General features: G+C 40.0%; 1 protein-coding gene across 3 annotated transcripts in view; it reads right to left on the bottom strand.

Annotated features, from left to right (window-relative positions):
* The window catches only part of tbc1d22a (TBC1 domain family, member 22a), a 155595-nt gene that overhangs the window by 24540 nt on the left and 118942 nt on the right, over positions 1-12113 (bottom strand). For all 3 annotated transcript variants that reach the window (XM_038738352.1, XM_038738354.1, XM_038738353.1), the window contains one exon: positions 1337-1432. In XM_038738352.1, the coding sequence (XP_038594280.1) occupies positions 1337-1432 (96 nt within the window). The remainder of the gene's footprint in view (positions 1-1336; positions 1433-12113) is intronic.

The following is a 12113-nucleotide window of genomic DNA, read 5'->3' as shown; positions in this document are numbered from 1 at the left end:
CAAACCTGGTGAAAAACTACAGGAAACGTTTGACCTCTGTAATTGCAAACAAAGGCTACTTTACCAAATATTAACATTGATTTTCTCAGGTGTTCAAATACTTATTTGCAGCTGTATCATACAAATAAATAGTTAAAAAATCATACATTGTGATTTCTGGATTATTTTTTTTTTTAGATTATGTCTCTCACAGTGGACATGCACCTACAATGACAATTTCAGACCCCTCCATGATTTCTAAGTGGGAGAACTTGCAAAATAGCAGGGTGTTCAAATACTTATTTTCCTCACTGTATCTAGTGTTATCTAAAGTAAAGTTCAACCTCTGTGGGCCAGTTTTGCTTTCTTTTATACAGAAGTCCTCATGTTTACTATTGTGTCCATTTCAAAAGGTGGTTAGCGCCTCAATTGTGTATAAACTGCAACCCAATGCAGTCAGCTTTATTTAATCATATGTAACATTGCTCTGAACAAAAGTGAGCCCTTAGAAAAATGGCACGAGATATTATATTACACAAACGTGAGCCACACCATGAATGTTCTCTCAAATTTTTAAATTAAAGTCTAACCTGTGCTTACTTCCTCTACCCTCTCATCCTCATGAGGATAGATACTTTGCCCTTGATGCAGCACTTGGTAGTCTGCATGGCAAGCCAGCCAGTGAGTAAAACCGTATAGAGTTGGGAGAACTGTGTGCTTGCATTTGTTTATTTGTGTAAATGTTTGACCTTGTGAGGCAATAAAGATAATACAGATAACTATACAGTGCACAGACATAAAGGAAGAGCTGTTTTATATTTACCAGCTGGACCCAACATGGTCTGTATTGAGTTGTAGCTACCTTAAAACAACAGTATTGATCAACTGGACTTAGCTGACGAACATTAAGTACAATAAGTCTGTTTACACTAATGATTGATTCTGTTTTGTTTTTTTCTTTCCACTTTCTTCTTCTATTGTGAAATAGAGAGAAATAATGTGTAAAAAGAACAGAGGAAGCTTTTTTTGTTAAAAAGAGAAAAACAGAGAGCAGCCAAAGAGCAGAGACGGTGTTTGTATGTGATAATATTAGACTGTGTTGCTACTGTTAAGAAGCCAGGTCCCCCAGTGAGCTGGCAACCAAAGTCACCTTCTGGCAGATGTCTACTGTCATCTACTAATGCACTCACAACGACTTTTGAACCTCACAGTTAATGACCAGGGAGGTAATGGAGAGCGATGTAGGCCATGAACAGCTTTAGAGCAACATTCTGGAGGTCTGTTTAGATGGTGTCTCTGCACACAACCGGCAACATCTGGGCTTTATGGCGCCCCCTCCGTCATGTGTGCACATTACCTGAAAATCCCTCTCCTCCAGAATTTCTTTCCTCCACCTCACCAGGAAGGCTGCGCACACGTAGAGGTGGAAATGGGAGAAGCCCTCTGGTTCAGCCTAGTGAGAGAGAGTGATAGAGAGACGAGATGTTGATTTACGACAGGTTTAACATTTCATAAAATAAACGATACCTCCGTCACAGCTATGTTATACTGTTCAAATAGTTAAGTTTAAAGATCTGAGGAAAGCATCTCAGTATGTTCTGAATGCCTCAAATAGCTCGAAGCTTCATTAAAAAAAAGATTTAGAAACATTTGTACATGATTTTGGTAGTATTTCGTTTGCCAAAAAGAGAACAAAGAAGAATATAAAAAATGTTACTTTCACAATACAGAAATTTACATTTGCAGGGTGAGCGAGACAAAGATACAAATCCCCCCTTTTTTGCAGGGCCTTTTATTTCAGCGTCTCCTTACATTTGGTGGCTTGCTTTTTCCTTTTCTTTTTTTATTATGACTTGGCAATGAGCTGGGGGAGTTTAAGAGGGAGAAACACAAAGGATGAGATGTTTCCTGTTCCATTCATTTTTTCCTCCAGAGCCCTATCACAGGGAGGATGATTACCAAGGCCTTTAAATGCAAGTGAAATATGAGTTTGTATCCCCATAAAGGTGGGATACAATATCCAAAGTGCATCTTAATGTGTGAGCTGAATGCATTCTGGCATGTTTGTCTGGGGGTTTACTTACCCACATGCTTAAAATCCATGGAATTAAAGTGTGGAATTGCACTCCCTGAATGTGTCTCTACTGTATGAGCACTAACCTACATGCAGATGTGCTTGAGTGGAAGAAACACACATACTATTAGTAATAGCATGATTCATGAATTATTCTGCAAGTGTGCTCTCTGATGTGTCTACTTTGATAGTATGTGGTGGTAAAGCAGCGATGCTACATCTAAATACACTTAACTTTTACTACCAGGGCATCATTTACAGTTTTAGGAAACACACTCACAGAGATCTGCTCTTTTAATTCTATATCATGGTCTGCAGTCTCTTTGGCACGAGTCAATAAAGAGCCTAAGGCGACACACATGTTCCAATAATTCAGCCATGTTTATCACATTTTAATACTAATTTGAAGGCTTTCAATTAAATAGAAGGTGTAGTATTACTCATTTCCACTTTGCCTGAGTAACCAACTGCCTGAGTAACAGTGAGCCATAACTCTGCAGGAATTAACAGATATTGCCTTTCTGCTGTGATAATTGAATTCCTCTCCAGGGCAGAAGAAAGGAATAAACAGATTAATAATGGATAGACAGATTTAAACAAAAATAATCTAAAAAGTATACAGGATGTCGGCTCACCTTCCTTACTGCATTAGTGTTTGGTCTTTCTAGACAGATTGATCCTCCCTACGCCTTTTGTGCATGTCTCCTGTTGTTTGGGTTTCCTCTTACTTGACCTCCCACTCAGTTAAACCAATTTTCAGAATTTCCCAACTGAGTGTGTGTGCAAGTGAGTAAGAGAAAAAAATAAAGAGAGTAATCCAAAGAGGGAATGTAGAGTGTGGTTAGTGAGCCCCACCCCCCCCAAAAAAGAAAAAGAAAAATGAGGAGTGTTTGTGAACAGCGAACCGTAGCGTGATGTGAGTTGTAAACTGGCAGGTGATTGGCTTGTTGGTCTAACCTTGCAGCTCCAATCCAAACAACTGAAGCAAGCAAACACACGCTCTCACATACACACACAAACACAGATGAGTGAGTATACGAGTGGCATATGGGAGCGCAATGTTTATCAGTCCCCAAAGTTTCGCACAGTTTTAATATCCTTTCTTCTATGAGCTGTGAGTGTGTGTGTGAGAGAGTTCATGGCTGACGGCACCAATGAACTCGTAGACTTGAAATCCCGTCTATTTCTCTTTCTGCTCCAGCTCCCTCTTTTTCAATCACCCCTCCATCCATCCTCTGCTCTCACAATCTGTCACCTCCTTCAGTCTCATTCTACAAATGTCTCATCACTCGTTCTTCTCTCACTTTCTCATTAATGTGACTGTGAAAAATATTTCAAAAACTAAACCCTGATTCATTTTTCAACAAAAACCACTTCTGTAACAAGTTAATCTTGATATTCTGATATGTTGCCAAATCATTTCCGCAGCGTTCCACCATCAACTTGAAATGTAGTGCCTCCGCTGGCTGCAGCAGGAATGGCAGCCAAACTAATGACAGTATGTGATGTAATGTAATGACAGTATGTGTGACCTCATGACAGTAGGCGTGACCTAATGTCAGGTAAGCGTGGCCTAATGAAAGTATGTGATGTGTGACCTAATGACAGCTTACACACATGTCCGAGACTTCTGTAGGAAAAATATTCACGATGACAGCAAATAATTGTTGGTTGCAGTACTTATTATAAACTGAAACTTTAACATTTCTCTCCACCAACCTCTGTCTTGCTCCATTTCAACCACCCATTTCTCTCTCTGACACTCCACACATCCCTCCTGCCCTATCAAACCACTGCTGCAGTTTCAGCTCAAAGCTTTCTCATCATTATGATTTGCAAAATAAAGTTTGTCATAGGAGTCAAGGTGACTCCGTCAAACTCCGTCTCTACCTCTTCTCCCCCTCCATTGTTATGCTTGGTCCTCCACCCCCCTTGTGTCTGGGCGGCCATATTGGCTGAGACAGGCGAGACTCTGACTGACAAGCGCAGCTGATCAAAGTAGGGAGAAAGTGTGTGTGTGTGTGTATACATCTAGTGGAGGGGCAGTCAATAAGGAGAGGGGTAAGAAGTAAGGGCAGTGCATGAGAGACAGAAAGTGTAGGCGGCTAAAGGTGAAAAGAGGAGGGAGGGGAACGTGGAATGCAGGATTACAATGTCATAGTGTCTTTAAACTGCTGCATTAGCTGTCTGACTAGTCTCATCTCTCCAAACCGGCCTGACTAATTCCAAACCCTGATGAACAGACAAGGTGAAAAGGTGATGGTGCTGGGGAGTGATGCAAGATGATAAACGAGCAGATTTAAACTGATGTAACAATTACAAATACAGATTATGATGAGGCTGGCACTGGAGTGGTAGTTTTTAAGCTCTTTTCATATTATATGTCTATGAGCATGACTGTGGCAGTGATAGGCGAGAGTTAACATGAACTGCTACAAGTGTCAGTATTCCTGTGCGCAATTCATAGTGTGCTCCATGTAGTGTGTGAACGCAGGATACATTTAAACACTACATGGCAAGAGTCAGGTCATTGGTGCAGTCCATTTAAAAAGGAAGGAAGGAAGGAGGCTTATAGAGGGATAAAATGCCCAACGTTTTCTCAGACGAAGGGCTCTAAATACATTCAAAATGAACTTCAGCATAGTTTCTGTCCCTGTGTGCATTTCTCCAATGTGACGTCTTGCTTTAGGCTACTTTTTAAATTGGCAAGCACTGAGGTTAGAGAGGCGGAAAGCATAAAAAAATAATAAAATTCTACCTTGATTCTTACCTTGCCATAGATTTCATCCATTTAAAACAAACCCAAACAACAGGTGTCCATAATGTGTTGGTGAGTGCATAAATACAGCACGGGAGATTGAGAATATTCAGTATGAACGTGAAAATGCATTTGCATACATTTGTATGTATGCGAAGGAAAACATACAGTGATGAGAACAATTAGAAACATTTTAATGCAACCCAGTTCATTGCCTCTGTGATAAATGCTACCTTTGTGAAACTTCTAATGTTAACTTCATGATGAGATTGTGTCAGAGACAGACAATAAAAGAGAAAGAGAGAGAAATACTGATGCTCATTACACTGGGATTGTGATGGAGGGACAGAAAGGGGAGACCGTGCGTGGGAGTGTGTGCATTTAGGGAAGACAGTAAGACTTGGTGTGTGTGTGTGTGTGATATCATGATCCTGTCTCCAGAGGCCTGTCTTATTGTTTTGAGGGGCTTCTTCCCGTGAGTTTACGAATTATTCACAAGTCTGTATATATGATACTCAAATATGTGTAAGGTTTTATTTAGGAAGAGTCAGAGGAAAGAAGCGACCCAGGAGCCTCACCACTCAGGTTACATGAAAATCCCTTACAAAACAGGCCAGGAAATTCTGTCGGCAAATATAAATACCTGTCTTGGCAGGAACTTTAATCTTTTATCAACATCCTAAAGAAGTGTCTTTTAATATGAGCGGATAAAATAAGATGAAGTGAAGACTTATGCAATGATTCTCATTATGTAAGGGCATAAACGATCTAAAGAAAAATACAGCACATAAAAAATAAGGTTCTCAAAGAAAATTGCACCCTCAGACAAGATGAAGCTTGATGAAAGGAAAATAACAGTTATAAAAACATTAGACCAAGTCTGGATGAGAACATGAGGTCAGTGGTGATGGAGTGGAGAAAGTAAAAGTACAGAAGCATTATCAGAAACACTTACTTCAAGTATAAAAAGTACCACTGATCCTTCTACAGGAAACGGCCCCTGTGACTGATATATTATACAGTTTTATATTACATTATTAGACTGTTAATACTGATTGATCCATGTGTAAGCAGCATTTCACTGTGGCTGATGGTTGAGATAGTTTAGTCCAGTGGTTCCGGGTCAGGCCCCTCCAAAGGCTCACAAGATAATTCTGGTGGGTCGTGAGATGATTAATTGAAGTAGAAAGAAGAAAACAATGAAGTTCTGCTACACAAATCTGCGTTCTGTATTTGGACCTTTGCCTTTTTGTGAAATATTTAACACTTCTGCTTCTTTCGTCTTCAAAACGTTTTTTATTCTAAAAGATTTAGATGAAAAATCTCTGGTGAAACTGCTACCAACTCAAAGACATGTGAAATGTGACAAGGGGCCTCAAGTAGACACTAGAATTGTTTTCATTATCAATTAATCTGCTGGTTATTTTGTTATTTTATCGATTAACCATTTGGTCTATAAAATACAGGAAAACTGATAGTCAAAAGCAACTCAGTTTAAAATCAACATAATTTAGATAGGCTGAAACTAGGTCATTAGGGCATGTGCTTGAAAAATTAGTTAAACAATTTATCAATCATCAAAACAGCTACCTATTAATTCGAGTTGTATCAGATTAATTTAGTCTGTGCTCTTTAATCTCAATCTTTGCTAATCTTCTGAACCTTATATTGCAGCCAACTACCAATTTATTCCACCAGGAATTGACACTTTTGAACACATCTTACACAATAGTTTTAAACAGGCAACTAATAAAGTTAAACAACTCGGTAAATTCAACTGTCCATATAGTAAAAGAGCCATATTTCACAACCTGAAAATGTCGGTATCCCTTTAACAGCCATGCTAATGCTGCCACACTGAGCTACTTGCTAATTTCATGCTCCACGCAACAGGGATAATTTGCTCCCCCTCTGTCTGTCCGTCTGTCTGTCTGTCTGCCGGTAAGGAGGTGTGTTGTGTGTTTTGCTCTAAATCATTCCTCAAATCATTCCTGTTTGTCTCTTTCTTCCTCTTCTTGAGATCAATAGTCGCGAAAAAGAAAAAAGGAGGTGGGGGAGGACAGACTGATGGCAAAATAGACCAAAAAAAAGGGACAGAAAAAAAATTAAGAGAAAAAACAAAAGACTAACACTGAGGAGCGACTGCAGATAGAATGACAGAGAGAGAAGAGATAGAGAGGAAGACAGGGGAAGCGCTGTGTCTTGCGGTCTTGTGCTGGATCAGGCTACTGAACAGATGGCCACACCACAGAGAGAAGACCACAGCGGACACATTACAACACTCAGGTTAAAATCTCCCCTGGAACACACACACACACACACACACACACACACACACACACACGCACACGCACACGCACACACACACACACACACACACACACAGGCTCTGTGGCAAAGGGCAAGGTCTTTCTGTTTATTATCGGCATTTGTGACAGACCCAAACGCTCTGGGTTTTTGTCCCTATAAGGCCAATATAGTTATAATATTGGTCTTATAGGGATACTGAATATTGTGGTGAGTCATGGACGTACTTCAAGGACATTTGTAAACAAAATAAAAATGCATGTAGTCCGGAAATCCAGTTTGTTTAGACATTAATAAAAAATACTTATTTGGTTGCGTTGAAAAAGGGACCGATATATCAACCAAATTATCTATCAAGCATCCTTGCCTCAGAGGTAAGGTCAGTGAAGCATTACGAGAGCTCAAACAAACATGGGAAAACAGACTGACAAGCAAAGGGACACAAGCTTACCAATCAAGGACAATTTATGAATCCTTGAACACTAAGAAAGCAAGCACTGTCCCTTGAGCTAAAGTTTGTCAGTTGACTGAGAAGAGGTAAGGACATGGAGGTAAAGGAAGGATAGAAGAGTAAATTTGAGATGAGTTGAGAAGAAAGATGACAAGTAGAGAGGACACAGGAGGAAAAAGTTTTAACAAGGACAATAGAAGAGAACAGAATAGAACAGACAAGAACAGCGTTGTGCCTTGCTGTCAGCTCTACTGAAAGTTTCATGAGTGGAAATGGCTTAATATCCCTATCAGAGTAGGAATGGAGGTGAGGGACTGTGACAGAGCCTGCCAAAAAGGTGTATCTGCGCGTTTGTGTGCTGTTTGAAAGGGTGTGTGGGGGATGTAATCCCAACGACATTGTAAAACATAAAATATTTAAAGGATGGATTACAAGTACAATGTGTACTTGGGTTGCTGTCAAGTCACGACAAAGCAACAACACCATTGAATCATTCATTTATTGTTTCTATTTTAGACCTGAAGTAGACGAGATAGTAGCATAAAGGTATTTTGTTTACTAGCAAACAATTAAGGTAATTATGAACATTGTATCCTTTCACGTTGTTATTCTTAGTTACAGTCATGTCAATGTGCTTCCCAATGCCGGTCGCTTTCACACCCCAAAACTAGGGTTGGGCCGATAGACAATGCCTATCGTCCATCAGCGATGGCTGACGCTGAGCTGGCATCGTGATTGTAAAACATCGCCCAACGCTAACCAAAACTTTCTTTCATGTAAGACAACACTGCTAACCATCATGCTTTACTAAGTTAATACAAAGTATGTTGAAGGGCTGGACAATATGAATACAAAAATGTTATCACGATAAAAAGTTTAATATCTATCGATATAGATAATTAAGTATCAAATTGTTATTTCTTTCGAGTTTAAAAGCTGATTTTTTTCTCCTGAGTGAAAGTTGAAGAAACCTGATGGTTAATTGTGGTTTAAACTTTTCTTTGTGGTCAACACTTGATGCCAAACAGTGGATCACTTCACAAGTCTGAGGTAGGACATTCAAAACAATTGTAATCAAATCTTTTTCAACAAATATTCATGAGTAAAATTAAGAGCTTTTAAAAGTTTTCAGTCCTTTTTCCTCAACAAAATAAACATCTTAATAAAAAAAAAAAAACATCCTAATTTGTGTATGATTCAAGTGATTAAAATCAAACATTTATTGAATATTTATTAAACACTGGGTATATTGTTACTGAAAAAATTATATCAGAATGATGTTATTGTTTTATTGTCCAGCCCTAGTATGTTGGGATCAAATGTTAAATATTTTAAGATGAAATGAATCCAACCTACTTCCTTGGGAATTATTTACTAATTGGAGAATTCAAGGTATGTCAAGAAACGTCCTTCTCCCTAGCTGCATATTTCAGCTCTTCTTGGGGGATCCCGAAGTGTATCGGGACATCCCTAATCCCTTCAGGATATTCTGGATCTGCTCTGTGGTCTCCTTCCAGTTGGACATGTTCTTTAAAACCTCCACAGCCTTATGTCCAGGAGGTATCTAAATCGGATTCCCAAACCACCTCTGCTGACTTCTTTCAATGGGAAAGGGCAGCGGTTCTACTCCAAGGTCCTTCCAAATGTCTGATCTCCTCACCCTGTTGCTAAGTGTGAGCTCACCCAACCTGAGAAGAAAAGACTTTGGCCACCCGTATCCATGATCTCATTCTGTCAATTTCCAAAGTTTATGACCATAGGTGAGGGCTGGAATGTAGACTGCACTGTAAATCAAGATCTGCACCAGTTTAGTACAGCGTCAGTGGATCGAATGCTCCATCCTTCACTCGTGAACAAGACCCAAAGTTACTTGAACTCCTTCACTTGGGGGGCACTAACTCACTCCCAACCCGAAGGGAGCAATCCACCCCTTTCCAGCAGAGTATCATGGTCTCAGACTTGGAAATGCCGATTCTCATCCCCACCGTTTCACAATCTGCTGTAAACCACCCCAGTGCACCTGGAGATCACCGTCTGAAGAAGCCAGTAGGATCATATCATCCGCAAAATGCAGAAGGGCATCCTGAGGGCCCCCTTAATTGACTCTCTCCGCATCTCAGCGGCACCTCCTCAAGATTCTGTCCATGACAATCATAAACAGAAACTGTGATGAGGCACAACTCTCGCTGGCACTCCCCAACGCCTGCTGAGAACATGCTTGACTTCTTGCAGAGAATGTGGACACAGCTCTCACTATCGTTATACAAGAGCCTAATGGCTCCTTGTTATGATCCGGGTGGTTCATACTCTTGTAGTGCCGGCCACAAAATAACACAGTCATAAGCCTTCTCAGTGCCATGTAGCACAGCAAATAGAAAGGTACTGAGGGCCGATTACCGGATGGGTGTGTCTCAGGTTTGACTTTGACACCAGAGACAAGGGTTTATGTCCTGTCTCACAATAATTATAGGCTTTATTTATAAGTTAGAGTGATCTTTTCCGAATCTTAACCAAATCGCATAACCATAACCACATTTTAGTACTTTCAGTTGTCAAACCTTGTCCATACTGTAGTTGCAAAGCATGGAGACTGTAACATTCAAAATGCAGCCCCTCTTTTTCCTTTATTCTTTCCTTCTTTCAGTAGGATGATGCATTACAGTTGTTGCTGAGCTCTTAACTGATGACGCATGATGAAAAATAACTGCTTGTTACTATGGACACCATGCAGACGTCATGTATAATTGAAACTATTACTGGGTCAGGTACAGCAGTACTGGGTCAGCCAAAGAGTATTGTAAAGGTCACGCACTTCCAGGCATATACACAAAACGTTTCCTCACGTTTCCATCTCTCAAACTTTTCATTCTTCACTTACTCACCCCCGTTAATTATGAGGGATGGTTGACTAGGAAGTGGGTTCATGAAAATGCTGTGCTGTTGTTGGATGAACTCAAGGGGTTAACTCCTGAGAAAAATAGGTTTCTTTGGCTTCCTAATCACTGATACTCGCATAAGTCATGTAAGTAGAAAGACTGCGGAGGAAGTGGAGTGTTCAGGGCTCTTTTTTCCCCTCCAGGTTCATGAGTGTCACTGTAGCTGACCCAGCAGTTTTATATCATCGAGAACAGAGAAAGAGAAGAGAATGCTTTCTGTCAGGGATCAATTACTAGTAGGATTATAGTAATAAGATCTTTGTAAGCAATGGTATAGTGAAATTTTTTAAATACTGAAATTGCTCATGTAATAGCCTGCATGATTAAAATGTAGCAATTTATGTAAAAAATAAAAATCACAGATTGTATGTTTTATAAGATGACAAGAAAAATTTTTTTTCAATTATATAGTATTAGTGGGGAATGATAATCATACCATGCAGCAAAATGTGCTCCACCCTCAGCTTGCAGTAAAGTAAAACATCATATATAATTAGCAGAATGTATTTCTAACAGCCAGCAGGAGTTCTATTAGCATTCAAGGGTTTGGGAGGCAAACTAAATCTGACACAAAAAATGGCTGTGGTGTTTTAATTCAAGTAAGGCAAGAAAAGAAAAATACCCTCCTTGCTGTTACGTGGCTTTTACCTGTCAGCTGCAATCTATCTCATGATGCCCAAAGTTCAGTCTGAGTTCATGAAGATTTAGACAAGATTCATTTGGTATTCATTCATCCAAGCTATGGTTCGTTGAAGGCTGTGGACTAAGCACTTCAGCTGTAAACTGCAACATGCCCTCATTTCAATTTTTTAATTTTTTAAGTACTTCCACTTTTCTCTCGCTGCTTTCTCTCTCTTCTCTTGCTCTTGTCTATTTTTACTTGACACTGTCACCCCATCACTTTTTATCCCCTCTCATCCTTGATGTTTTTCAACAATCCACTTTGATGCCGTACCCAGCTAAATTTGCTTCCCCTCGCCCTTCTACTAACTCCTCTTGTTCCCCTAGGGCTCTTAACTGCAACGAAAAGTCACACATCTGTAGTGTTATCTGGCAAAAGTTCATCATTTTCTTTACATGATACCTTTCTCACACTGACTTCAACAATGTGGGAATGTCAGACTTTTGAGCTAAGCAAACACTACTAACACAAACCAAAGGGTAAATATGACAAGGAACATCAGCCTATCATGCAATTAAATTTGAATGAGAAATTAGAAGAAAATGCAGGAAAAAAACGAGACAGAAACTCTGAGTGATGCTAAAAGCGCTGAGAAACAGCAGGAAGAAGCACAGGGGCACACAGTTGCTGACACTGCTGCTGAGATGATAGCAGAACATGTTCATGCAGCCAACTATCACAGTTGAAAGCACCACCGATAAACTCTCCATTCATCTTCATGCTCCTTCTCTCCACTTTCCCCATCTATCCAAACACTGTGATTGCATGTATAACCCTCTCCACCTCTGCATCAACTGGAAAATCCATGATATGTACTCAGCTCCAGCCCTGGACTATCCACACGCATTCCAGTATATACACACACCGCACTGAATGAATAGCAAACATTAGGTGTTATTGACAACGCCAACTGTAGGCGTCGCCTG

Source organism: Micropterus salmoides, unplaced genomic scaffold (genome assembly GCF_014851395.1).
Source record: "Micropterus salmoides isolate LMB-PRFRI ecotype aquatic unplaced genomic scaffold, ASM1485139v1 Ms_hic_scaffold_23, whole genome shotgun sequence".
Taxonomy (NCBI): Eukaryota; Metazoa; Chordata; class Actinopteri; order Centrarchiformes; family Centrarchidae; genus Micropterus; species Micropterus salmoides.
The sequence above is the reverse complement of the archived record's forward strand: the minus strand, read 5'-3'. Positions and strand labels throughout refer to the sequence as shown.